The 27,302-nt window shown below is 26.7% G+C and overlaps 6 protein-coding genes across 7 annotated transcripts; 3 read left to right on the forward strand and 3 right to left on the reverse strand.

Moving 5' to 3' along the window:
- Positions 1-2: 2 nt before the first annotated feature.
- On the reverse strand, positions 3-1,332 carry LOC134829280 (uncharacterized). The gene is made up of 2 exons (XM_063842303.1): positions 1,130-1,332; positions 3-1,072 (listed from the first exon to the last, which is right to left on the reverse strand). The coding sequence occupies exons 1-2, from the start codon at positions 1,224-1,226 to the stop codon at positions 120-122; spliced, it is 1,050 nt and encodes a 349-aa protein (XP_063698373.1). The 5' UTR covers positions 1,227-1,332; the 3' UTR covers positions 3-119.
- Positions 1,333-3,093: 1,761 nt separating this feature from the next.
- Positions 3,094-3,777, forward strand: LOC134829131 (protein trunk). The gene has a single exon (XM_063842128.1). It carries the CDS (start codon positions 3,094-3,096, stop codon positions 3,775-3,777), a length of 684 nt encoding a protein of 227 aa, XP_063698198.1.
- A 1,870-nt stretch (positions 3,778-5,647) lies between these two features.
- On the reverse strand, positions 5,648-6,951 carry LOC134830620 (uncharacterized). The gene is made up of 2 exons (XM_063844162.1): positions 6,546-6,951; positions 5,648-6,487 (listed from the first exon to the last, which is right to left on the reverse strand). The coding sequence occupies exons 1-2, from the start codon at positions 6,892-6,894 to the stop codon at positions 5,736-5,738; spliced, it is 1,101 nt and encodes a 366-aa protein (XP_063700232.1). The 5' UTR covers positions 6,895-6,951; the 3' UTR covers positions 5,648-5,735.
- A 1,481-nt stretch (positions 6,952-8,432) lies between these two features.
- Positions 8,433-15,788, forward strand: LOC134830449 (uridine-cytidine kinase-like 1). Of its 2 annotated transcripts, none has more exons than XM_063843945.1 (7): positions 8,433-8,526; positions 11,190-11,793; positions 11,855-11,991; positions 13,534-13,973; positions 14,036-14,181; positions 14,242-14,439; positions 15,094-15,788. In XM_063843945.1, exons 1-7 carry the CDS (start codon positions 8,447-8,449, stop codon positions 15,208-15,210), a joined length of 1,722 nt encoding a protein of 573 aa, XP_063700015.1. In that variant the 5' UTR covers positions 8,433-8,446; the 3' UTR covers positions 15,211-15,788. The 2 variants fall into 2 exon arrangements, with proteins under 2 accessions (XP_063700015.1, XP_063700016.1); XM_063843946.1 differs by having other exon boundaries at positions 8,444-8,912.
- Positions 15,652-17,497, reverse strand: LOC134830450 (uncharacterized). Its single transcript, XM_063843947.1, has 3 exons — positions 16,863-17,497; positions 16,751-16,799; positions 15,652-15,682 (listed from the first exon to the last, which is right to left on the reverse strand). The coding sequence occupies exons 1-2, from the start codon at positions 17,362-17,364 to the stop codon at positions 16,792-16,794; spliced, it is 510 nt and encodes a 169-aa protein (XP_063700017.1). The 5' UTR covers positions 17,365-17,497; the 3' UTR covers positions 15,652-15,682; positions 16,751-16,791.
- A 3,195-nt stretch (positions 17,498-20,692) lies between these two features.
- Positions 20,693-27,215, forward strand: LOC134830421 (constitutive coactivator of PPAR-gamma-like protein 1). Its single transcript, XM_063843901.1, has 7 exons — positions 20,693-21,326; positions 22,252-23,565; positions 24,478-25,155; positions 25,216-25,373; positions 26,108-26,631; positions 26,689-26,816; positions 26,870-27,215. The coding sequence occupies exons 1-7, from the start codon at positions 21,206-21,208 to the stop codon at positions 26,950-26,952; spliced, it is 3,006 nt and encodes a 1,001-aa protein (XP_063699971.1). The 5' UTR covers positions 20,693-21,205; the 3' UTR covers positions 26,953-27,215.
- The last annotated feature ends 87 nt before the right edge of the window (positions 27,216-27,302 follow it).

Consider the following 27,302-nt stretch of genomic DNA (forward strand, 5'->3'; position numbering starts at 1 on the left):
CGCCTGTCACGCGGGAGAGCGGGGTTCGACTCCCCGACACGGAGAAATTTTTTTTTCGTATAAAATTTATTTTTTTTTATATAAAATTTTTAACAAAATTATTTTTTTCTTATAAAAAATCACATTTTAGTGTGTTGACCTAAGGCGGGAATGTCTTTAAAATATTTAGCTTGCTCCTGAACGACTCTGACAAAGTCAAAATTCTTCGCGATGGCACATTTGAGCAACGTTATGACATCAGCTTCGGCATAATGGGAATGTTCGGGCTCCGTTTGGAAGATATTTTCGTAAATTTTGGTCAATTTAAAGGATTTTTTCGCTCCAAACAAGTCTCGGCGGGATTTTGGAGGACAATCTCGTGTTCTTTTATTGTTTTTGTTCCATTCTTGGGGATTTTTTGACGTTTCTGGAGTGACATCGTCCCTTTCTCGCTCTAATTTTGGAAGTTTTTGAAGACAACTGAGCTCATTTGTTGATAAAATTTGCTTCTCGGGCGTCGTTTCGTTCATTTCTTGCATTTCTCTCGCGTTTTCGGGACTTTTTGATCCATTTCTCAAGCGAGACGACGAAGCTTTTTGCTTTTCTTGCCTTTTAATGCTCAAAAGTTCCTCAATAATGAAGTCATCGATTGCTTTTTCCTCGGGATCGACAAATTGTGTCATCGCCAATTCCTGTTCAAGCTCGTCAATTTCACGAAAAACGTGCAAAGAGTCCGCTGCAAGTAACGAATCTCCTAAATTCGCGTCATTTAGCTCCAACATTCGCTTCAAAATGGGAAAATCAAAGTTGAATCCGTTATGAGCCACAAGCGCACACGGCGATTGGAGATGAGAAAGGAAATTTTTTAAAGTTTCTGCGGTTTCTTTATCGAATTTTCGCTCATGCTCCAACAAATCGTTCGAAAGTCCCGTAATTTCCTCCGATTTATACGAAATTCGCTTGCAAGGATTCACGCAAAGTGTCAATTTGTGCAAAACTCGCGGTATTTTTGGAGATTTTGTGCTGAGGAAATGCTCGACGGAACATGCAACGATCGAAATTTCAGTTATTTTGGTGCGATTTCCTTCTTCGCCTGTGAAAAATTTTTAATTTTAGATATTTTTTTAGTGAAATACAAAGAAATTCTTACTTGGCAACCCAGTTGTTTCGATATCGAAGAACGCAAAACTCTTTATTTCGGGAATTTTTGTGGGATTTTTGTGATTTTCCGCCTGTTCTTCTGACATACCGACGTCTCGTTGCAATCTGGCACTAAAATTATGTAATAAAAGGTAGTTTTATGGGTTTTTAAAGACAAAACATGAAAAAAATTATTTTATTTTTAAAGGGACACAAACAATAACAATGACAGAATGAGAGAAAAAGTTATGAAATAGAGTGAGAAACAAAATGTGAGTGACGGTATGAGTGACGAGGTAAAGGAACTCAATTTGAAATATTGTGGACATTTAAATTTTATTTAAAAAAAAAATATAAATAAAAATAAAATTTATTTTAAAAAATGTTTAAAAAAATTAAAATAAAATTAAAAAAAAAATAAAATTAAAAAAATAAAATCTATTTTAAAATATTTTTTTAATTAATTTTTTAATAATTTTTAAAAAAATATTTAAAAAAAATTTAAGATAAAATTTGTTAATTTTTTTTTATTTTTGATTTTTTTTTTTTTTGAAAATGAAAATTATTAAAAAAAATAATAAAATTAATTAAATAAATTATAAAATTTAATAAAAAAAAATATTTTAAAATTAAGATTTATTAAAAATCTAAAATAATAATTAGAATAATTTTTTTTAATTAAACAAAAATTATTTAAAAAATCAAAATCATTCAAGAATAATTAAAAATACGAATTATAAAATAAAAAAATAATTAAAAATAAAATTTCAGAATAAATTTTTTATAAAATAATTTGAAAATTTAATTAAATTTTAGTTTTTTTTTTAATCGAATTAAAATTGTATAAAAAATAAAATTTATTTAAAAAAATAATTAAAAATTAAAATAAAATGAAAAATAATTTAAAATAAAATTTATTTTAAAAACATTTCAATTTATTTTTTTTATTATTAATTTTTTTAAATTTTTAAGTAAAAAAATGAGCAATAGGTTTTAAATTTACAAAACAATATTTTTATTTCAAAAAAAAAAATATATAAAATAAAATAAAAAATAATTAATTAATAAATTTGCTTTAAAAATATTTTGATATTAAATTAAATTTTTATTTTCATCAAAAGTTTTAAAATTTTAATAAAAATTATTTTTTTAGTAATTTTTGTTTTCCAACATTTTATTTAATTTTTTTTAATATAAAAATAATTTTAGAAGTTAAAAATTTCAATATTTATACTTTAATTTCTTTAAAAAAATATTAATAATTTTGTAAAAAAATAATTTAATTAAATAAGATTATTTTCATATTTTATTTTTTAAAATATTTTTAAAAATAAATTTAAAAATTAAAAAATTAATTTAAATATTTTTTTAAAAATAAAAAATATTTTCAAAAAATAAAATAATAGAAAAAATAAATAAAAAAGGGTTTTATGAGCCAATTTTATGCTCATAATGATAATTTTTCGTCATAAAACATCTGAAAAAAAAAACGGATTGTTGTTGTTATTGAGGGCGAAAAATTAATTAGTTGTGATCGAAGGTATTGCTTGAAAACGCATTTAAAAGTCAAAAGCTTAGTCCTTTGTTTCTTTTTGTCCATTTGTACCCTCAAATTGCTAAAGTAACGCAGATAATCCGCATGCCTGAGCAAAATGCCTCGGACCAATGTTCGCTCTCGGAGCAGGTAATGGGTATTTGTTGTCCGTATGCCGTATCCTTGCACGTGTACGAGAACCTGTATGACGCATCCCCAATACATCCTTACGCATCCCTCGTGCACTCACGACGGCGTACAGGTAGAAATTTTCGAACCAGATAAGGGTTCTTTACAAAAAAACAGACAGTTTATTGACTGACTTTGTTGAAGAAGGAACTCTTTCACACGAAAAGCAAGAAAAAAAAATTATCTAAAAAATTCTCAGTAATTTTCTCATGAAAAACCGGTGAAATCTAGAAAGCAAAGACGAAAAAAAAATGAGTGCTTATTTAATTCTAATTATTTATGGATTTTTGATTGCGGTAACAGACAGTCGGAATATCGACACGATCGAGTGTGAGTCGCTGCCCGAAAATGTCCTCGTGAAAATTCTCGGCTCGGCATACAATCCGCGCTACATGAGCGTCGATGCGCCTTCTACGACGACGACAGACCCGCAAGTACTTGGCAAGAGCGGGAAACGCGGCGCCAGCGACAGCGATCCCGACTTTTACGTCGACGACGAATTCCAGATGGATCTGAGCAATCAGCCGGCGTGGCAAGTGGATTTTATCACGAAAACCGGCGGCACGCGAAACAAACGTGCGCTCCGCTCCAGCAACAACGACGCCCAGCTGCAACGCGAAAAGCCCTGGTTTTGCGACTCGAAGATCCGATGGCAGGATTTGGGTCCCGACTACTACCCCCGATGGATTCGCACGATCGAATGCGTCAAACACGACTGTTGGTACGGCAAAGCGACGTGCAAGCCGAAAAGTTTCACCGTGAAAATCCTCAAACGGCAACGCGGAAAATGCACAACAGCCGAGGGATTGGCAGCCTTGGGACTGATCGACAATCAAAAGCCTGCGCCGAATGCGCAACTCGAGGTTTGGACATGGGAAGAACGCGCCGTCAACTTTTGCTGTGATTGCGTTCTCGCACGCAAAAGTTTCTACTGAAAAATGCAGAAAAAAAAATTAAGAGAAAAAAAACCAACATCAGCCGTATTAAAAGCAAGTTGTAAATATGTTAGGATTAGGGACCCAAATGAGAGAGGCTTAGTACCTTACCTTTGAATTGTTTTCTAGTTTTTAGGATTGAGATGTTATTTTATTTTATTAGAAGAGAAAAAGAGGAGAAAAATAAAGAAAAGATAAAAATTGTACAAAAAATCCTTTAACATTTACGAGATTTTATAAAATGGGAATTAAAAATTTAAGTTAATTTAAATCCTTTTGTTTGATTAATAACGTTCAATTGTGTTTCTTTTCTGCCAAATTATTATTAGTTTCGCCTTTTGTTCGGTTTCAAGTATGTGACTCAAGACTCAGGTAAAGTTCATTTTTTCGAAGAAATTTTATAATTTTTAATTAATTTGTTTTTAACCACAAAATTAATTTTAATTAATTGATTTAAAAATTATTTAAAATTTTTCAAAATTAGAAAAAAAAATAAATTTTAAAATTTATTAATTTAAATTTATTTAAAGAATTAATTAAATTTTTTCTAATTAAAATTTTATATTTAGTTAATTTTTTGCATTTTATTACATAAGATTTTCGATAATTTTCACTAAATTCTGATAATTAATTTATTGAGCTTTAATTTTTTTATTAATTTAAATTATTCCATATTAATTTATTAAGTTACAATATACAAAAATCTAATAATTTTTTAATTAAATAAATTAAAAATTAAATTAATTTAAAGTTAAAATTAAATTATTTAAATAAATTAAAATAAATAATTAAAAAATTGTTAAAAAAATATTTTCGAATTAAAATGTTACTTTCTTCAAATATAATTTTTTTCATATAAATTTTAACTTAAAATATTATTTTCATCTATTTTTAAAATAATTTTATTTTATTTTTTATTTTATTTTTTTTATTTTATTTTATTTTATTTTTTTTTTTAATTGTATTTTGATTTTTATTATAGGTACTAATACAAGAGGTTTAATTTTTTTTTTATTTTTTAATTATTTTATTTTTTTAATAATTTTTTTTTAATAATTTTAATTAAAATTAAAATAAAATAAATTGATCTATTTAAAAAAATATAAACTTAAAAAAAAAAAAAATTTAGGAAAGTTAGATTGTAAAGAAAATGTTTATATAAATTGAAAATTGTACTAAAAAAGAGGTTTAAAATATTTTTTTTTTATTTTTTAACACCTGTTAAAAATTTATTTTTTCTCTTAAAATAAATTTTGAACTTTTTAGAATTTTTAAATAATTTTTTTGAAATAATCATAAGTCAAAATTTTATTTTTTTATGATTTTTTAATGAAATTAATTTCAATTAAAAATTATTAAAAACTAATTTATTTAAAAATTGAATTAAAAAAAAAAATTTGAAATATTATCAAATTTTTAAATTATAAAAATAATTAAATTTGAATAAATAAATTAATTTATTTTTAATAATAATTAAAAAATTTAAATAAAACAAAAAATAAAAAAATAGATAATATAAATAAAAAAATAAAATAATAATAAATTTAATTAAGTTTAAAATTAATATTTTTTTATTATTTTATAATAATATTTTTAAAAATTATTTTATTTTTTTTTTAATTATTTTATTTTAAAGTAATATTTTTTTTTTGTATATCTTTGTTAATTTTTTTCATAAAATTAATTAATTAAAAAAATATTTTTATAAAAAAATAAAAAAAAAATTCTCCGTGTCGGGGAGTCGAACCCCGCTCTCCCGCGTGACAGGCGGGGATACTAACCGATATACTAACACGGAATGTTGAGTGTACTGAGCTTAGAACGTTACTTCTTACATGCGCACACTCAGAACGTACGAATTCTACTGTCCTGTTTCCATACAAAAATCGTACAAATTAATTTTTCTTAAAAAAATATTTTTTTTCTAACATTCTTCATTCATTTATTAAAAAATAATTTTAAATCTTGTATTTTTGCATGTAATTACTCCATCCAGCGACATAAAACTCATTTTCATTAATCCAAGTTGCTGATCGAAGGAAATTTGGAGCTTCAGTTGCATCCAAAACCGTCAAAATTTCCTTTCCATTAAATTGTTGCACCGAAAGTCGATTAGAATCTGTCAAAGCAACGACATTTTCTCCCTTGACGAAAAATTTATGAACTGCTCTGTCGTTGATTTCCTTCTGCGTGAGAACTTCTTTCGGCATTTTTGTGTCAACAACATAAGCGAATCCCTTCTGATCGCCAACTAACAACTGATGATCGTTCAAATGCTTGCAGGATTTTAGTTGATATCCATGCGCTTCCATAAGGGCTGTGCACGGTCTCGGATCTCGCATGTCAAAATGATACAAATTTTTGTCGTTTGACGCTGTGACGAAGCAATCTTCGGATTTTGGATCCGCTGAAATGTCGTTAATGGCATCGGAATGAGCGAATCTAATTTTTTGCGTCGATGTCAAGTCAGCATTTCCCAAATCCCAAGTAATTAACCAACCGTAACTGTCTCCCGTGATCATTTTTTGCGGATTTTTGTGGAAAATCTCGAGACAATTCGCGTATCCTCGATGTTCGGTCTTTTGTCCCACACGAAAAAGGCAATATTTGTTCTCCGGAGTTTCTCGCATCACGGATCTCGTGCTGAATAAAGTGACTTGACCATTACTTTCGGTTAGCGCGAACGTCGTATCATCGATAAATTTCATATCTACAACGAAATTTCATGAAAATTCAAAAATTTTTTTAAAAACTTTAAATTTTCTTACCAGAAATTGTCGAATCTGCCGAAACTTTGAACGCAACTTCGCGTGTTTCAAGCACAGGTCGTTCCTCGTCGACATTATCGAAGCCAAAAATCGATCCGTTCCATCGTCGGGTGTTGTAAGAGTTCGAAGCGACAATTGTTGTGCCCTCGGAGTTTCGTGACAAGCATTGATAGAAAGGTAAGAGGTCCAAAAAATGTTCTGCCGGCTTCTGACGATACTGAGAAGTGTTGATGTTCGGATATTCGATGCAATTTTCCTGATCTTCGTATGTTTCGGGAGGCGCGTAATCCGGAGGAACTTCAAATTTGACACAAAAGTCGAAATCTTCGGGAATGGCAATCGTTGACATTGTTTTTGAAAGGGATTTTTAAGTTTACGAGGTAAGCATGTGTTGATTTGTTTTCAAAACAAGAGGCGTTGTTCATTTATGATTTTTTATTTTTTTGCCTTGAGAACGATGGAAAGTAATTTTTGCATGAGTTTGCAAAAAAAAAATTAAAAATAATTTAAAAAAAATAAATTTCTTAATTTTTTATTTAAAAAATTATTTAATTTTAAACCTAAAATTCAATTTAATTTTTTTTTATTAATTTTTATTTTAATTTTAAAGTTCATTTCAGTCCTTATTCAATAAATTTTTAACGAAAAATCATCAAATTGATTTCGAAGAATTTTATAAAAATTTTTCTGTGACATGTTTTTGATAAATTTTAAAGCTTTAAAAAATTAAATAATTAAAATTTAATTTAAAAAAATTAATTTAAATTTTAAATTAATTAATTTTTGGTCGATTTTTGGTAAAAAAAAAAAAGAAAAACGAAAATTTTTTGAATTATAAATGAATAAGAAAATTGCAAATCATCATTTCCATTCGTCTCAAACGTAATTTCAATTTGTATTTCAAGAGGTCTCTGCTATCACTAAATTAGGGTAACCATCAAAATTAACAAAAATTTTAAAGAATTTTTTAAATTTTTTTTTTTTTTTTTGTAAAAATTTCATTAAAAATACCAATATTTTACCTTTTTTCATAATTTTTGAAGAATAAAAATTAAAAAAATTATATTTTGAATTTTTTTACCAAAATTAATATATTAACATATTTTTTTTTCTGTAAGAAAATTCCTCAAAAAAAAAATTTTTTTTTCAAATTAATTTTTAATTAAAGTTATTTTAGATTTTTTAAAAATTATTTCAGAAATTTTATTTAAAAAAAGTAATTTTTTTTTTTTTAAAAAATGAATTTTTATAAAATTTTTATTATTTAAATTCAATATTTTCTTTATAAATAATTTTTTTATACATTTTGTTTCTCTAAAAAAAATTATAAAATATTTTTTTTTTATTTTTTCATAAAACTTATAAAAAATTAAAAAGTATTACTTAAAATATTATGAAATTAACTTTGAATTTAGTAAATCTCATTGTAAATAACTTAAAAACAACAAAAATAATAAAAATTTAAAAAAGTTTTCAATTTAGTCATTTTGTTTGAAAAAATATTTAATTTTTTTTCTTTAATTAATAAAAAGAGCTTTAAAGACATTTTTTTAGTTATTTTTACATGAAATTTCAATATTCAAAAAATTTTTATGGAAAATTCTTCAAATATTTACTGCGCAGTAAATATTTTATTCAAAGAAATTTTTTATGAAATTAAAAATCCAACAACTTCAAAATCATGTCTTTGCAAAATTTGTTAATTTTAATTCGTAATTTAAAAAAATTAAATAATTTTTTATATATTTTTAACCAAAAAACTTCTATAAAAACTCTTGCGCAATGTATCTCACATTTTTTTTTCTTTCAGAGTCACCCTAATCTCCCAATAATATCACACGGAACGACAGCACGTTTGCTGTCAAACATTTGCCTCAGTCTGTCATTGTCTAGCTGTGAAAATGTCCGTAAATTTCGTCGGAGCAACTGAAATTTTAGCAGCTTCTTCTTGCAGTTCTTGTTCATCTCAATCGGGAGACAGGTAAAGACGGCAAACGAAAAAAAACGCACGCACACAGTGAGAGTGACACAGGGACAAAGACAGCCAAGAAAGACAGCAAAAAGAAAAGAAATTAGAGAGAAGTGAACCGGTTTCTGTCGAAAAAGTAGAAAGAAAAAAAAAGATAAAATTATTTTGTGGCGTTCTTCCCGAAAGTTTTAAAATTGGAAAATCAAGAAAAAAAGTTTTTAATTTTTTTTGAAAAATTTTTAAAGACTGGAAATCAAGTTTTATTTAAATTTTTGTTAATTTCGTGTCCCGTGTTTAAGAGAAAAAAAATTGAAACGTGCTCCCAAAATGCCAACAAATTATTCCAACAACAACAACAACAAAAATTCTACGACTACGACGAAAAAAAATAATCACATGTAATTTTTTCTTTTATTATTTTTTTTTGTATCTGTTGAATATTTGACGAAACGCAGAGTGACAAATCAAATATTGCCAAATATTTATCAAAAAAAAAAAAAAAAAAATTATTTAATTAAAAAAAGGCGAAAAGTGTGCAACGAGTGAGCAAACTTGACATGACACGGAAAATTGATAAGAAATTTCGCGTGTATTTAATTGTCGTTTGTTATTATTTGTCATTAATTGATGATAAATACGGCGAAAAAATAATCAGCGGCAAGCATCATCGGCGGAAACGATGCCAAATCATCAAAAAAAGTGCGACAAAGTATTTTTTTTTCGTTTGAAATCTCGCGAGAAGAACAAAGATCACCCGTTCTAGCAACATAGTACTAAAAATAGTGATGAATCGCGAATTAACAAGCCGCAAAAAAATCACAAAAGGCACGAAAATGCATCAAATGATTTTCCTCCATTCACATTTTCTTCGTAGGAAACGCCGACGAGCGACGCAGACAACGAGTGCACGTACAAAAATAGCGCAGAGCGGCATGAAAAAACGTCGGAAAAAACGTGGTTTCCCATGATTTCATATTTTTCCACGAGTTTATCACAAAGCTCGAGCAATTAAATCTCTTTACGTAAAAAAAAGTCGTTTTGAGCGAGAAATCAGATGGGAAGTCATCGTATAGCCACACAGCGCGTGGTCTGATTATAATTTCGTCAACAAATGTCGGTGTGTTACGTCGTCGTCGTCGTCGGCAGATTAATAAAAAAGAAGGTGAACCGTACGTGAGAACGTGTGCGTTTTGAAAAAAATTGTTGTTGTCTATATTTTGACGGATTTCGTTCCGAAAATTAGTTGAAGGACGTTTAATTTCTTTCTTTAATTGGATCTTCGTTTGAAAAAAAACATAAAAAATTAAAAAATGAGAAAAAAAATTGATGAGAGTGAGCGAATTTTTTTTTAGAAGGTTGAACGTTCTTTAAAATCGACCTAAATTTTGTGATTTGTGATGTGAAAATAAAAAAAAATCACTTTTTGAAAGGAGGACAGAGCGTGATTTGTTGTCGTCATAGAGAGAATGTTTGCGATGGTAGTTGTAAAGGTGCGAATTTTTGCCGCTTGTTGTTATTTTTTACAAGACGACGATTATTTTTATTATCAATTAGTCATGATAGTTGGCATGGGTTATCGGAGTGTCTCGTCGATGTTTGTAAATGCGTAAAATAATGTTTGAGATTTTTTCTTAATTTTATTTTAATTCAAAAAAATTAAATTCACGATTTATTTATTTTTTTTTTCATAAAAATTATTATTAAAAAAATTTTTTTTTAAAATTTATTTTTTTTTTTTAAATTTAATTTTTTTTAATTTAATTAGACTTATTTTTTTAATTTTTCAAAAGAAAAAAAAAATTTTTTTTTAAATATTTCTTAAAATTTGCTTTTCAATTATAAGAAATTTCAGATTTTATAAAAAAAAAATAAAAATTTATTTAAAAAAATTATTTTAAAATATTAAAAAAAAAATATAAAAAAATGAATTTCGTTAAATTCGAAGTCTGAAGCTCATTAAAATTTTACTGAATTTTTATTAAAAGATTTTTTTTTTTAATTTTTTATCACCTTTTTAAAAGAAACTATCAAAAAATAAAATATTAATAAAAAAATAAAATTAATTAATTAATTAAATTAAATTGTTAAAAAAAAATTATTTTTTATTCTCAAAATTAACTTTTAAATTTTTCTGAAAATTTTATAAAAATTTTCACAAAATCTAAATTGTTTAAAAATTTAAAAAATTATTATTAAATTATAAAAAAAAAAAATTTAACCTTTAAATTTATTAATAAAAAATAAAATTTCATTAAATTTTTAAAAATTTTAAATTTTTTTAAATTTTTTTAGTTTTTAATTTTTTTTTTTTTAATTTTTAAATATTGTATTTTATTTTTGAGGAAATTATTAAATTAATTAATTAAATTAAATTGTTTAAAAATTTATTCGTACATTTATTAAAAATTTTTATAAAATTCAGTATTTTAATATAAATTATAATTTTTTTAATTTTAAATTTTTTTAAATATTTTTTTTTTTTTGAATTAATGTATTTCAGAAATTAAAAATTAAAATTTAATAAAAAGTTTTAAAAATAAAATTAAAATCTAAAAAAAATAATTTATTTTTTTTATTTTCTGAAATAATTAAAGAATTTCATAAAAAAATTTATGACTTTAATTTTTAATAATTTTCTAATTTTTTAAATATTTTTTCCTTTCTTCTCCTTACAGCGGTGAATGTCTCTCCGTGGAAAATATCTACACGATCCAGAATGGCGGACGGCACTACGACGCAAATGAACCCTTTGACATAACCTCTGCCGACGATCCCAACAACGAACGATGTCCCGCATCTCCCATCACAATTCCTGCCAAAACAACCTCACGCTCGAACTCGACAAAATCGCCAAAGCCTCGTCGGCAACGCACAACCTCGACGAGCCAAAACACGAATCAGAATGAGGCGATTATGCGTGCGAACAATCGCACAATTTACACTGCCGGTCGCCCTCCGTGGTACAATGTCAGCGGGCAGCAAGTCGAACCTTTCGTCATTGGGATTTGCGGCGGCTCCGCAAGCGGCAAAACAACTGTTGCACAAAAAATCATCGAAAGTCTCGATGTTCCGTGGGTCACGTTGCTCTCCATGGACTGTTTCTACAAAATTCTCAATGAAAAGCAGCACGAAATGGCGGTTCGCAACGAGTACAATTTCGATCATCCCGATGCCTTTGACATCGAACTCATGGCTGACGTGCTGCGGAAACTCAAGGAAGGCAGAAAAGTCGAAGTGCCCATCTATAATTTTGTCACACATTCGCGGGAACCACAAACGGTAAAATTTTTATTAAGAAAAAAATTTAAAAAAAAAAATAATTTTCAACAAAAATTCACAGAAAACGATGTACGGCGCCAACGTCATCATTTTCGAGGGCATTCTCACGTTTCACAGTCCTGAAATCGTTAAAATGCTCGACATGAAAGTCTTTGTCGACACAGATCCCGACATCAGGCTGGCGAGACGTCTGAAACGGTGAGTAAAAAAAAATTTACATAAACTCAATTCGACTCGATGAAAAAAAAAATAAATAAACAACTTCTGTACATCGATAAAAAAAAATAAGCGCATATTTAGCTAAAAAACACAAACAAACAAATTATAAAATAATAAATTTGCATGGCAAAATGTAAACAAAGCAATGATAAAGACCGAATTTGTCGTTCATGCACTGCAGTTAATGCGTCATCATCAAAAAAAAAATTAATTTCGATACGTGGCTTGACCGAGCTATTTTTGGATGATGATACGGATTATGACATCTTCGTGTGATTTTTCTTATCAATGCGGCGCGGATTATTGGAAGTGATAAGAGATTGTGTCGCATTTTTCTTTTGAAATAGGTCATGATCAAGCAAATTGAGTAACTGCGACGTGAAATTAATGGAAATTTCCGAGAATTTGAAAGAATTTTTTTAATTTTTAAAGATTTTTTGTGTTTTTGACAAATTTTGATGAATTTTTTTTTCGAATCATTGGTTTAATATTTAATAAAATATTTAAAAAAAATAAAAAAAAATTGCAATTAAAAAAAATAATTTTAATTAAAAAATATAAAAAAGTGACGAATTAAACTTAATATTTTTTATAAATTAATTTTTATAATATTTAAAAATTTTTTAAATTATATAATTTAATTGAATGAAAAATTTTTGAAAATTAAATTAACTTCTTAAAAATAATTTGAACTAAATTTGACACTTTAAAAAAAAAATTTAAAAAAAATTAAATTTAAAAATTTTTTAATAAAAAAAAAATTTTTTTTATTTTCAATTTTTTTTTTTTTTTTTAATAAAATTTTGACCAAAAAATTAAAAATAATTAAATTTATTAATGAAATTTTTTTTTTATTATTATAAATTATTATTATTAAATTTCAAAAAATATTTTTTTTATTATTCAAGAATAAAATTTTTTACTTTTTCAAAATTTTTAGTAAGAATTTTAAAAAATTTTTTTTGAAACAATTTTTAAAAATAATAAAATAGAATAATTTTATTAAAAAGCTTAAAAAGAGTGAAAAATTTTATAATTAAAAATTTTTATTTTTTATGAATTTTATAAAATTTAAAAATTTTTTTTCGAATTTCTTTAAGGAAAAAATTTTTAAAAAAAAAATTTTTCTTTAATTAAAAAAATTTAATTAAAATTATAAAATTAATTTTTTGGAAAAAAAAGTTATTTTATTTTTTTTTTTTTCATTTTTCATTTGATAAAATTTAAATAAAAATTTTCATTTTTTAGTAGGTACAAATATTTTTATTTTTTTAAATTAATAAAATATTTAATAAAAATATTTAATTTTTTTTTTATTAAATATTTAAAATTGTCAAAATTTTAATTTTATGGTAAATTAAAAAAAAACAAACCCCAAATGAGTAAAAAAAAATCAGAAAAAAATAAAAAAAAAAAAAATTTTCAAAAAATTTTTTTAATGAACAAACCAAACTCATTAAGAAAATTTGTCAATTTTTTTTTCTCGAAACCCAAAAATAATAATTTTTTTCTCATTTTCAGTGACATCACACAACGTGGTCGTGACTTGGAAGGCGTCTTGAAGCAGTATTCGACAATGGTAAAACCCGCATACAGTAATTACATCGCCCCAACTATGGCGCACGCCGACATCATTGTGCCACGCGGCGGCGAAAACAAAGTCGCAATCCAGCTGATTGTGCAACACGTACACACCCAATTGACGTCGCGTGGCTTCAAACTGCGCGAAGCTCTTGCTCACTTGAACGACGAGGATTTACCGATGCCCGAGTCACTTCATCTCATCCCAACTACGCCACAAATCAAGGGATTGCACACATTTATTCGGAACGCCAGCACGTCGCGCGACGAATTCATTTTTTACTCGAATCGCTTGATGCGTTTAGTGATAGAATATACCCTCAGCATGTTACCATTTAAGGATTCAACGGTCGACACACCGCAAGGTGTGAGTTACAAAGGTAATTGACCGACTTTTTTCTCGTTAAGTCGACATTTTTTGCAATTTTTGTTTATTTTAAAGGCAAACGGATGACTTCGCAGAAAATTTGCGGCGTGTCAATTTTGCGTGCGGGTGAAACAATGGAACAGGCAGTCAGTGACGTCTGTAAACACATCAGAATCGGCAAGATTCTAATCCAAACTAATCAACAAACAGGTGAACCCGAGGTAAGATAATGGATTTTATCACGAAAAAGTGTCGCTAACTCGTCAAATTGTCGTTTTTAGCTTTATTACCTTAGATTACCAAACGACATAAAAGACTACAAAGTCATCCTCATGGATGCAACGTGTGCAACTGGTGCAGCAGCAATCATGGCGATCAGAGTATTACTTGATCATGACGTTCCTCCCGAAAATATTCTCCTAGTTTCGTTGTTGATGGCGAAAATTGGCGTACATTCGATCGCATATGCGTTCCCAAAGGTAATTTTTTTGACCGTTTCAAATTAATTTTATTTTTTTTTTTTGTATTTTTATAATATTTAAAATTATTTTTTAATTTTTTTTTAATTATGTCAATAATAATTTTAAAAAAATTTTTAAAATATTTTTTCGTGGATTCTTTAAAAAAAAATTTTTTTGTCTTAATTTTTAACATAAAATTTTTAATTAATTTTTTTCCGAAAATAATTTTAATTATTTTTATAAAAATTAAAAAAAGTAAAGAGTAAAATAAAAAAAATAAAAATCTAAAAAAAAAAATTTAAAAAAAAAAAAATTTTTTTTCTTAAAAAAAAATTTTTATTTTTTTTTTTTAATTTTTCAAATTTTTAAAATAAATTTTAAAATTAAAAAAAAAAGACAATAATTAAATAAAAAAAAAAATTTTTTTAAAAATTAAGAACTTTTTTTTTTTTTTGAAAAGAAAATCCATTTCAAAATTTTTTTTTTCTTAATTTTTGACTAAAAATTTTTCAAAAAATTTTTTTTTTAATTTTTTTAAAATAATAAAGAGATTTAAAATACATAATAATTTAATAATAATAATAATAATTTTTTATAAATAAAAATTAAATTAATTTTAAATAAATAATTTAAAATTGAATTAATTTAATTAAATAAAATTTTAAATTTCAGGTCAAAATCATAACTTCCGCCATTGATCCCGAAATTAACGAGAAATTTTATGTCATTCCCGGCATTGGCAACTTTGGTGACAGATACTTTGGCACAGAGCCCGAATTAGATGTGTAAGAAACACGTTCATTTACCTCGATTTTTCTTGAGGTCATTAAATGGACTACCTATAAAAAAATTTTTCGTTAAGTTACAAAAGAAAAATAATTTTAAACTTCATATGTTACTTAAATTTTTATTAAGTTTTAACAGAAAAAAAAATCTACTACAAATTTTTGGAGAAAAAAAATTAACAAAAATTGTGGAGATAAACAAAAAAATAAATTGTCAAAAAAAGTGTTACAAAAATTAAAAATTTATATAAAAAAAATTATTGAATTAGAAATTACTCGATAAAAAATTATATCAGAACCTATTAATTATGTAAGAGAAATTTTTTTAAATGTGTCAGAATAAAAAAACAAAATATTAAAAAAAAATTGACACATGGAACTATGAATTCTCACAAAAAAAGAGACTTAAAGAAAAAAATTGGAGGTAAAAAAATCTTTATTTCTTTTCCAACATTATTATCATTTATACTAAATACCTAACACATAAATTTATTACTACTATTAATATTATATAAAACATTTTTATAGTTTTAAAAATATTTAAAATAAGGGTTTTTTGTGTGTAAATGGACGGAAAAAAAAATAATTTTTTATAGAATATGATGTCTACAATTAAAAACTCTTAAAAAATAATTATTTAGTATTTTTGTCTCAGAAAAAAAATTAAATCTTAGTTACGGATTGCATTTGGCTCTTAAAGTTAGGTTGGAGATAGTACATATTGTTGATATATTTTGTAAGGTCACTCAAAAAGAATTTTTAATTTATGGCGATTTTTTTAATTGGAATGACTTTTTGACTCGATTTATTGTGAATTTATTTTTTTTGATGTGAATTGCATTGTTTGAAGATTTTTTTAAATTGGAATTTTTTTTTTTTGTGAAAAAAAATGTTTCTCTTTGAATAAACGTTCCCAAAAAATTTTAAAAAATTTTTTAAATAATTTTTCGTGAATATTTTTTTAAAATTAAAAAAAAACTTGAAAGGATGAAAATGGAAAAATCCTCGTAATTTTCTTAAAATTAATCAAAAATGTCATTTAACTTCACATCAGAAAATTTTAAAAATTTTTACTTCAGAAAATTTTTAAAATTCAAAAATTTTCCAATAATTTTAAATAATTTAAAAGTTAAAGCTTAAAGTCGAATATGATAAAATTAAAATTTTCAACAAAAAAAAAAAAAAATAATAATAAAAAAAAATTAAATTTTAGTTGAAATGACACAAGTTCACATTTAAATCAATTAAAAATTAAGATTTAATTGAAATTTTTTCGTTATATGAACTTTCTTGTTAAAAATTTTTTATCCAATCTTAATTTTTTGTTGACATGAAATTCACAATATTTCGAAAATTATAAATTAACATTCACGAGTCGTCTTTTTAACGTAAATTTTCGATATTTTGAGTGACCTTTTCTGTTCAAAGGCATTTTTAAGGCAAATTGATTGTCGACAGATTCGTTGTCTCCTTCTAGTTTCGCTTTTCTTATAAGAAAATTGTCTCGCAGCAACTTTTGTGCATTATTTTCTCATTAAAATTACTTTCTAAAAACACTAAAAACTAATGGGACGGAATTGTTTCCTCATAAAACTACGGTAAAAATGATTGGAATGACTTTCGAGTGTCTCTGCGAGCAAAAAAATTAAATCTCACTTTCCCTCTTTTGCAATTCGACATATTCCATGGGTCGTTGATGTTGCATTTGTTCTTGCATTGGTTGTCTATGGTACCCGGTTGGAGGTCTCTGAGGTCTACTTTGTTGCGTTGGCGGTTGATAAACGGGTCTCTCGCGTTCCTCTTCTTGATGATATCCCACGGAATATTCGGCAGCATGACTTCCTCCGCCGTAATGCGCAACGTCATAAGCATCGTAAATTATCGCATCTTTGAGTTCGCTCAAATCGCATGGCGGATTGTTGTGCGGTGTCGAAGTCCAAAAAGGTCCAAAGAAGAGCCAACGATTTCCTGTGTGTCGGTCTTTCCAATATTCCTTGTTTTTGCTGCAACAAGCACAAATGACGTTGATGGCAATCAAGAAAGCTCCAAAAACGGTGCAAATGGCAATTGTCACATAGAAGGGCGTGTAATCGCCAATCAACGGAGGTGTCTTGATCGGATTGTTCAGGTAAGCTAAACGTTCTTCCACAGTCGACATTTGGCGGTTTTTGTGGTTTGTGATGCAATTAAGGGGAAAATTTGTGAGAAAATTAAGAGGATTTGGATTTACGATGAAATTTTGACACGAATTTAAATTAAAATTACAAATAAAAACAAAAATTTCACTTTAAATGATTTTTTAGCCAACACCCAACTGTTGTGTTTTGACTTGTGTTAAGCGATGGGTTTGCATTTGACGTAAAACAGTACTTAAGGCTGTTACAGTTATCAAAAATGTTTCAGGTTTTACAAATTGTGAATATGAGAATTGTCATTTTTGTCAAATCTTCTCCAAATTGATAAAAATTTATCAGAGGGGCTCTAATTTATCATTTTTAATCATTTTATAACTCAAAACTGCCAAAAAATTGAAACTGAAAAAAAAATTTTTCTTTGACATAGTTTTGTTTTAAAAACTAAATCAAGAGCAAAAAAACTGTGTCAAAGCTATTTTTGTCAAATCTTGCTCCAAATGGATAGAAATTTGTCAGAGGGCTATAATTTATCATTTTTAATCATTTTATAACTCAAAACTGCCAAAAAATTGAAACTGAAAAAAAAATTTTTCTTTGACATAGTTTTGTTTTAAAAACTAAATCAAGAGCAAAAAAAACTGTGTCAAAAACTGTGTCAAAAACTGTGTCAAAGCTATTTTTGTCAAATCTTGCTCCAAATGGATAGAAATTTGTCAGAGGGCTCTAATTTATCATTTTTAATCATTTTATAACTCAAAACTGCCAAAAAATTGAAACTGAAAAAAAATTTTTTCTTTGACATAGTTTTGTTTTAAAAACTAAATCAAGAGCAAAAAAACTGTGTCAAAGCTATTTTTGTCAAATCTTGCTCCAAATGGATTGAAATTTGTCAGAGGGCTCTAATTTATGATTTTAAATAATTTTGTAACTCAAAACTGCCAAAAAATTGAAACTGAAAAAAAAAATTTTCTTTGACATAGTTTTGTTTTAAAAACTAAATCAAGAGCAAAAAAACTGTGTCAAAAACTGTGTCAAAGCTATTTTTGTCAAATCTTGCTCCAAATGGATAAAAATTTGTCAGAGGGCTCTAATTTATCATTTTTAATCATTTTATAACTCAAAACTGCCAAAAAATTGAAACTGAAAAAAAATTTTTTCTTTGACATAGTTTTGTTTTAAAAACTAAATCAAGAGCAAAAAAACTGTGTCAAAAACTGTGTCAAAGCAATTTTTGTGTCGCTATTTTTGTCAAATCTTGCTCAAAATCTTGCTCCAAATGGATAAAAATTTGTCAGAGGGCTCTAATTTATCATTTTTAATCATTTTATAACTCAAAACTGCCAAAAAATTGAAACTGAAAAAAAAATTTTTCTTTGACATAGTTTTGTTTTAAAAACTAAATCAAGAGCAAAAAAACTGTGTCAAAGCTATTTTTGTCAAATCTTGCTCCAAATGGATAAAATTTGTCAGAGGGCTCTAATTTATCATTTTTAAACATTTTTTAACTCAAAACTGCCAAAAAATTGAAACTGAAAAAAAAATTTTTCTTTGACATAGTTTTGTTTTAAAAACTAAATCAAGAGCAAAAAAAACTGTGTCAAAAACTGTGTCAAAGCTATTTTTGTCAAATCTTGCTCCAAATGGATAGAAATTTGTCAGAGGGCTCTAATTTATCATTTTTAATCATTTTATAACTCAAAACTGCCAAAAAATTGAAACTGAAAAAAAATTTTTTCTTTGACATAGTTTTGTTTTAAAAACTAAATCAAGAGCAAAAAAACTGTGTCAAAGCTATTTTTGTCAAATCTTGCTCCAAATGGATTGAAATTTGTCAGAGGGCTCTAATTTATCATTTTTAATCATTTTATAACTCAAAACTGCCAAAAAATTGAAACTGGATAAAAATTTGTCAGAGGGCTCTAATTTATCATTTTTAATCATTTTATAACTCAAAACTGCCAAAAAATTGAAACTGAAAAAAAAATTTTTCTTTGAAAAAAAAAATTTTTTCTTTGACATAGTTTTGTTTTAAAAACTAAATCAAGAGCAAAAAAACTGTGTCAAAAACTGTGTCAAAGCTATTTTTGTCAAATCTTGCTCCAAATGGATTGAAATTTGTCAGAGGGCTCTAATTTATCATTTTTAATCATTTTATAACTCAAAACTGCCAAAAAATTGAAACTGAAAAAAAATTTTTTCTTTGACATAGTTTTGTTTTAAAAACTAAATCAAGAGCAAAAAAACTGTGTCAAAGCTATTTTTGTCAAATCTTGCTCCAAATGGATTTTGTCAGAGGGCTCTAATTTATCATTTTTAATCATTTTGTAACTCAAAACTGCCAAAAAATTGAAACTGAAAAAAAAATTTTTCTTTGACATAGTTTTGTTTTAAAAACTAAATCAAGAGCAAAAAAACTGTGTCAAAAACTGTGTCAAAGCTATTTTTGTCAAATCTTGCTCCAAATGGATTGAAATTTGTCAGAGGGCTATAATTTATCATTTTTAATCATTTTATAACTCAAAACTGCCAAAAAATTGAAACTGAAAAAAAATTTTTTCTTTGACATAGTTTTGTTTTGAAAACTAAATCAAGACCAAAAAAAAACTATGTCAAAAACTGTGTCAAAGCAATTTTTGTAAAATCTTGCTCCAAATGGATAAAAATTTGTCAGGGGGCTCTAATTTATCATTTTTAATTATTTTATAACTCAAAACTGCCAAAAAATTGAAACTGAAAAAAAATTTTTTCTTTGACATAGTTTTGTTTTAAAAACTAAATCAAGAGCAAAAAAACTGTGTCAAAAACCGTGTCAAAGCCAATTTTGTAAAATTTTGCTCCAAATGGATAAAAATTTGTCAGAGGGCTCTAATTTATCATTTTTAATCATTTTATAACTCAAAACTGGCAAAAAATTGAAACTGAAAAAAAAAATCATTTGACATGGTTTTGTTTTGAAAGTGTATGGAATTGCAAAAGGCTCATGAGGAGTACAAAAATGTGACTTGAGAAGTACGAAATTGTGAAATGAAGAGTACAAAAGATAGAAATGCGGTATAGTATGTCTTTCTTTAGACGACTACTTTCTCTATTTTTTTTTATTTATTTAAAAATCAAGGAGATTTAGATGGAAATAAACTTTAGAATGCATATTTATTAACTTTTCACTCTTCAAAAACTCACCAAACAAATAATTAATTGTAACGTCCTTGATTGTCAACAAGTTCATCGGAAGCACTTTTGGAGTGATTTCTTCACTCATTGAATTATCATTACGGTAAATTGACACTCTCGTATATCCCATACAGCCCGTAACTCATACCGTAACACCCGCATTAACAGGCAGCGATTTCCATTGTCACGTATCGACAATTTTCCTCTTCGCAATTTTCTATTTCCAATAACCGGTGTTAGCTCGTTTCGTGTCATTCTTGCTCACACTCCATTTCAATCGCGTAATTTTGTGCTGCCAAATCCGCGTAAAATCAAATCTGTGCACGCCCGCTGCGGAATCCAATAAGAAAACGAAGAAAAAGTTCTCGTTCTTCGCAAAACAGCCGGTTGTGACTTTTCACCTACGTAGGAATCTTGACGAGTAGCAAGACGACGAAAAAAAAAGTGCATCGTATGTCTACGAGTGTCCTGTTGTTGTTGAAGTTGCTGTACGTGTAGAGAGGAAAAATTTGTGTGGTTTTGTAATAACTTTAATTTTCGCAAAAAGCCAGATTGCTGGCTGTCTCTTCTCCGTAATTTATCTTTGTTTCTCTGTACTACTTTACGCATTTTCTCGCACACAAATACACACAAATCTTCTGGAAATTTTTGGTTTTGAGACTTGTTTTGACGTGATCACTAATTTGGAGCAAGATGATAAGTCCGGAGCAGTTGCATGCCTATTTGGAAAAGTTAGACAAGGGGGTTGTTGCAGTTGACTTGCTGAAGATTGGACAAACTTATGCGCTTAATTCGGCACATCAGGCATACAATGGTAAGAAATCTGAAATTTTTTGAAGGCAAGTGCAATTTTGGAAAATGTTTCACATTTTTTAGTAAATTTTTTTAAACATTTTTTTTATTTTTTTTTATCAAAAATGTATCAAAATATTCAGAAAATATAAAAAATAATAATAATTAATTTAATTGTTTTGAAAAATTTTACATAATTAATTATTTATAATTTTATTTAAAAATTATCAAAAAAATAAATAAATAAATAAAATAAAATTAAATTAAATTAAATTAAAAATTTAAATAATTAAAAAAAATTATCAAATAAATTTTTTAGAATAATTTATAACAATTATTCAATCAATTATTTTCAATTAGAATTAAAAATTTTTTTAAAAATATAATAAATTTAAATAAAATGTGAAAAATTATTTTTAATTAAAAAATTAATAAAATTTAAAAATAAATTATTTTGTTTTATGTAATTAAATATAATTGAATTAATTTCAAATAAAATAAGGAGAATAATTTTAATTAAATAAATAATTTAAAGAATTTTAAAATACAAAAAAAATATTTTTTTTTAATTAAATATAAAAATAAAATAAAATTAATTTTAAAATATTTTTTACATAATTAATTTTATAATATATTTTTTTATTTTTTATAATTAAAAAAATTAAATTTAATTTAAAACTATTTTTTAATTAAAAAAATTAATTAAAAAAAAATTAAACTTAAATGTTTCTAAATAGTTTCTTTGAAAATGATATATTTTCAAAATATGTCATTAAAATTCTTTAAAACAATTTTTTAAACTATAACAATATTTCAAATTAATTAAAAATCATTCAAATTTAGTCAAAAAATAATTTTAAAATTTAAAATGATGTGTAAATTTTTCAAAAATTGCACTTACCTTGTAAGAAAATTCAAAAATTATTTTTTATTTTTTATATTTTCAGTAAAAACGGGTGCCAACATCAAAACTGCGGGACGTTTTCGCGTCGCTCTCGACATCGAGCAGTGTCTGGATCGCTTCTACGGCGGTTACTATTCCGATTGGGCATGCGGCGGTCAATGGAATCGCTGTTTGCAGTTTGTGCAATTGCTCGCATCTGCCTTCAGCACTGCCCACATTGAAGTTGTTGCCTTTTTCGATGGAACTCTCAAGGAGAACAAAAGACTTCAGCACGAGCACAACGATTACCGGCAAAAGGCGTTGTCCGTGTTGAAACACATCCGGATGATCGGGACGCCGCCTCCGAAAGTTTGGTGGCTTCCGCCATCGGGAATCCGCACGTGTATCCGAAACGCTCTGCGAACCGTCAACATTCAAGTCGTTCAAACGGTGCACGATCACACGATGGAGCTCATCGATTATTTCCACGAACATCGTTTGCACGCGATTATCGGGTTGCATGCGGACTTCCTGATTGCGCAAGTTTCCCGCTATTTCAGCTCGCACGATTTGCGATTGTCGTACAAGGGCGCTCTCGAAACCAAAGAAATTTTCCCGTCGAAACTTTTGGCGACGTTGCAACTGAATCGCGATCAACTTGCTGTTCTCGCTGCCTTGCTCGGAGGCTACATTTTGCTCGACGAAACGGCTTTGCGACAAATTTACAAGAAAATGAACGTCGAACTGAACACCGACTTCGAGTCTCGAATTAAAATGTTGGCGGATGTGATAAAAGCAAATCTTCCTTCAAACGCGACTTCTTTGGACGATTTCATCAAAAAATTAAATTTGGAGGAATTTGGGCCGCAATTGAAGGAATCCATCGAGTATTATCAACGTCGCGGCGCCTTCAGTGGCAAACGTTATTTAGGAAATAAGAAAAAGGCGATTTTGGCGGAAAAACCCGCTTCGGAGCAAAAATCGATCCCCATGGCATCGGAAACGACAGAAACTGACGAAGCCACGAAGAAACTTTTGTCGGATGCGAGTGAAGATTGTGACGAGCAAAAGTGTCAACAGTCACAAGATGAACAAACAAAGAGCGAAAAACCGAGTAGCAGCAAGAAATCTGTCAAATTCGTTTATACACTTCCCGCTGAGGTCATAAGAACGGCTGCGGAACGTCACAAACGAGGAATTATGGATCCCAGAATTTATATTTTGTTGATCAAAAAGGAGATTTTGTTGCCGCAACTCTTGGAGGATGAACAATTTCGTGATTTTCCGTCGATTCATGAATTTTATCGTCCCGCACGGCAAATGATCTATGCGATTTTGTTCAATTTGTATCATCAAAAGTACATGCATCAAAAGGGAGGTGAGTAAAAATTTTTAAAATATTTTTTTTATTTTTTTTTTAAATATATTTTTTTTATTTTTTTTAATTAATAGAAGAATTAATAGAAGAATTAATTTAATTTTATTTTTAATTAATTTAATTATATTTTTAAATTTTTTATTTGATAATTCTTGAGCTCAAAAATTTAAAAATATGAAAATCCGTAAAAAATAAAAAAATAATTGAATTTAAAAATTTATAATAAAAATAAATTAATTCTTAAATTAATCTTTTATTTTAATTTGTTTATTTTATTTTATTTTTTTTTTTATTTAATTTTATTTTTTAATTAAAATATTTTCGATATTAAATATTTAAATATTTTTCGAAAATTAATTAAAAAAATTAAATTAAAAAAGAAATTATTTTAATTTTTTTTAATTAATTTTTAAATTATTAATTAATTTAATAATATTTTTTAATTTTTATTTGATGGATGTTAAGTTTTAAAAATTGAAAAGTATGAAAATCCGTAAAAAATACGTAAAAAAATACGTAAAATACGATAAAAATATGATAAAAATTTTAGAAGATCTTTAATGGTTCTTTACCTTAAAAATTAAAAAATATGAAAATTCGTAAAAAACGTAAAAATTAAAAAAAAATAAAAAGAAATAATTTTATTTTATTTTTAATAAATTTTTAAATTATTAATTAATATAATTATATTTCTTCACATTAATATTTTTTTTTATTTTTTTTATGAGCTTAAAAATTGAAAAGTATGAAAATCCGTAAAAAATAAAAAAATTAATTGAATTAATATTTTATAATAATTAAATTTAATTAATTCTTCTTAAATTTTTATTTTATTTTTTTAAATAATTTATTTAATTTTTTTAGAAAAAAAAATTAAATAAAATTAATTCTCAAATTAAATTTCAATTTCAGGTCACAACAAAAACTCTGATGGCAAAGATTTGTGCCCAAGTATCGTCATCAACGAGTGGATTTGGACCCCAAAGAACGAATACAAGACTCCCGAGAAAGTCACCGCTGTTCAAATCAACTGGGCAGTCCCGACAGTGCAACGTTTGTGGTTCGGAACGGCGCACGAGGACAAACAACGTCGCATGAAGGCATTTTTGACAATAATGCGATCCGATACGCCGCTGATGCTAAACAAGAATTACGTGCCGCAGCATCTTCTTGTGCTTGCCTGCGTTTTGCGGTACATCGTCGCCGAACGTCCCATCATGACGGGCATTGAGTTGGATGCTTTTATCGCGACAGCGTTTTCGAGTCATCTGATCAACGTGGATTTCACGCAGGAAATGGTCTTGCCGAGTGTTCATTCGCGCGGCGTTTATTTGGGAACACTTTTCATGCAGGGCGTCGAAACAGCGCAAATGGCGAATGATGCATGCGGCGTTCCTCTCCCTTGGTCAATGACAAATCCGTGGCTCTTCTTTGACGGAAAATTGTTTCATTGGAAGCTGAAAATGTCAAATATGGTTTCGAATTTGCGTGAGTTGTGCGACGATTTGGTCGATGTCATGTTAAAAGTTGAGAGATTTAAGAAAGCTGTGCTTGAGGATATCGAACATTTGTTGCCAATGACGCAAGTTGGTGAGTAATTTTTGATTTTTTTTAGAAAAATTGATTTTTTTATGAATTTTTTCGTTTTAGATCCATTATTCCGTCAAGGAATCTTTGGACAAGGACCTTCGACGGGACCTTTGAATCCACATTTGTACAAAAATCTGCCTTTGCAATTGCAGAACGAGCTACTTCTCGGCGGAAATAGTTTTTATAACCAAAAAGGGGGACAAGCATTGTGTGAAGCGGTAAGTTTTTTATTACGAAAATTTAATTTTTTATTTGTTGAGATATTTTTTTAAATATTTTTTTGAATTTTAATTAATTTTGTTTAATTTAAATTTTTTTTTACAATTTTCAACTTAAAAAAAAGAATTATTTCAAAATTATAAATTTAAAATTTTCTTTAATTTATTAAAATTTTTTTTTTAATTTTTAAAATTTTTATACCTATCAAATTTTAAAATATTTTTTTTATTTTTAAAATATTTTTTTTTTTAATTTTTTAAAATATTTTTTTTTTTTAATTTTTTTATTAAATTTTTAAAATATTTTTTAATTTTTTTTATTATTTTTTTTTAATTTTTAAAATATTTTTTTTTTTATTTTAAAATATTTTTTTTTTAATTTTAAAATATTTTTTTTTAATTTTTAAAATATTTTTTATTAATTTTTTAAATATTTTTTTTAATTTTTAATTATTTTTTTAATTTTTAAAATATTTTTTTAAATTTTTAAAATATTTTTTAATATTTTTTTAATTTTTTTTTATTTTTAAAATATTTTTTAAAAAATTTTTTTTTTTAATTTTTAAAATTTTCTTAAAATTTTTTTTAAAATTTTTAAATTATTTTTTTTAAATTTATTTTTAAATTATATTTAATTATATTTTACGATTTTTATTTTATTAATTTTTAAATTATTTTTTTTAATTTTTAAAATATTTTAAAAAGAAATTTTCTAATTTTTTTTTAAATTTCAGCCATCAACAACTCTCAACAAGAAACCCCAACTGAAAGTCGGCGGAGTTGTTGTCGGTTCATGGGCACAAGGAGCTCCCAATCGCCAATATATCTCGTCAAATCGTGCTCGATACCCGATCAACAAGCAACGCGTTCAACGCGGAGGTCGTGTCGTCATCCAAACGCCCACACATCAAAATTCATACAGAATTATGGCAAACAACGTGGGCGGCGGCTATCAATACAATCCCGCTGCTGTCGGAGGAAACGTCGCGAAAGCCATCGCCGGACAAAAGCTACGCATGAACAAAAGCCAAAAACAAAACATTAAAATTACAAACAGAAAAGGAGGAAGTGCAATTAATAAAAATAATTTAAAAGGTAAAACTAAAGCTGCTGCATCGTCGGCGTCATCTTCGACTGTGACTGAGGAGAAAAAAATTCTCAAGAAACCGAATGACGCGGAAATCGCCAGCTTGACTGACAAAGCGGAGAAAATGAGTCTGAAATCGAGCGAAAATCCCGTGCCGTGCAAAGAAAACGGGTAAATTTTTGAAAAATCTTAAATTTTTTTCATTTTTAACATTAAAAAATTTTTCAGCAACGTAACAGAGGATCTTGAATCGACAGTTGCCAAAGTGTGTGATAAGGTTTTAAAAGAGGAGGATGACGAACTAACTACCAAAGGTATTAATGGAAACGAAAATGTCGAAGATTTAGACAATAATGGTGAGTGCGTCTGGTTTTTTACTCTCAAAAATAATAAAAAAAAAATTTTTTAGGTAAAAATTCCATAAAAACGGGAAAAAGTACACACACAATCCCCTCTGGAGATCAAGAATCGTTAACAACAGACGCTCAATAGAAAATTTCGAAAGTAAAAACTCCTGAATACCAAATTCTAAACAACATACAGAGAAAAATTTAAATAGTAGTTGAATTAAAAATATCTTAACTTTTTATGTTGTGTAACAAAAGTAACGTTTCTTACACAAAAAACGTCATAGAACAGGATAAAAGTCTAAAGTTTCATGTTTAATTAACTTTTTATCCAGAAAAATGGAAAAAATATAATAAAATATATTAAATATCAATTTTTAATTAAAACATTATTATTATTTATAAATATCGTAGGCATGTATTTGCAAAAAAATAAATAAAATAAAATATTTTCGCTTTTATTGTTGATTGTTCTAATATAAAAAAAAAATAGAA

Source organism: Culicoides brevitarsis, chromosome 2, assembly GCF_036172545.1.
Source record: "Culicoides brevitarsis isolate CSIRO-B50_1 chromosome 2, AGI_CSIRO_Cbre_v1, whole genome shotgun sequence".
In the NCBI taxonomy this organism is placed as follows: Eukaryota; Metazoa; Arthropoda; class Insecta; order Diptera; family Ceratopogonidae; genus Culicoides; species Culicoides brevitarsis.

What these genes read in the sequence shown, in the direction of transcription:
- LOC134830450 (XM_063843947.1), bottom strand. Translation starts at nt 17,364, where the DNA reads ATGTCGACTGTGGAAGAACGTTTAGCTTACCTGAACAATCCGATCAAG.
- LOC134830421 (XM_063843901.1), top strand. Translation starts at nt 21,206, where the DNA reads ATGATAAGTCCGGAGCAGTTGCATGCCTATTTGGAAAAGTTAGACAAG. An exon ending in GTTGCCAATGACGCAAGTTG is followed by an intron (nt 25,156 to 25,215) that starts GTGAGTAATTTT and finishes TTTTCGTTTTAG; the next exon opens with ATCCATTATTCCGTCAAGGA. An exon ending in GACAAGCATTGTGTGAAGCG is followed by an intron (nt 25,374 to 26,107) that starts GTAAGTTTTTTA and finishes TTTAAATTTCAG; the next exon opens with CCATCAACAACTCTCAACAA.
- LOC134829131 (XM_063842128.1), top strand. Translation starts at nt 3,094, where the DNA reads ATGAGTGCTTATTTAATTCTAATTATTTATGGATTTTTGATTGCGGTA.
- LOC134829280 (XM_063842303.1), bottom strand. Translation starts at nt 1,226, where the DNA reads ATGTCAGAAGAACAGGCGGAAAATCACAAAAATCCCACAAAAATTCCC. An exon ending in CGAAACAACTGGGTTGCCAA is followed by an intron (nt 1,073 to 1,129) that starts GTAAGAATTTCT and finishes AATTTTTCACAG; the next exon opens with GCGAAGAAGGAAATCGCACC.
- LOC134830449 (XM_063843945.1), top strand. Translation starts at nt 8,447, where the DNA reads ATGTCCGTAAATTTCGTCGGAGCAACTGAAATTTTAGCAGCTTCTTCT. An exon ending in ATTCGCGGGAACCACAAACG is followed by an intron (nt 11,794 to 11,854) that starts GTAAAATTTTTA and finishes AAAAATTCACAG; the next exon opens with AAAACGATGTACGGCGCCAA. An exon ending in CTGGCGAGACGTCTGAAACG is followed by an intron (nt 11,992 to 13,533) that starts GTGAGTAAAAAA and finishes TCTCATTTTCAG; the next exon opens with TGACATCACACAACGTGGTC.
- LOC134830620 (XM_063844162.1), bottom strand. Translation starts at nt 6,894, where the DNA reads ATGTCAACGATTGCCATTCCCGAAGATTTCGACTTTTGTGTCAAATTT. An exon ending in GGCAGATTCGACAATTTCTG is followed by an intron (nt 6,488 to 6,545) that starts GTAAGAAAATTT and finishes ATTTCGTTGTAG; the next exon opens with ATATGAAATTTATCGATGAT.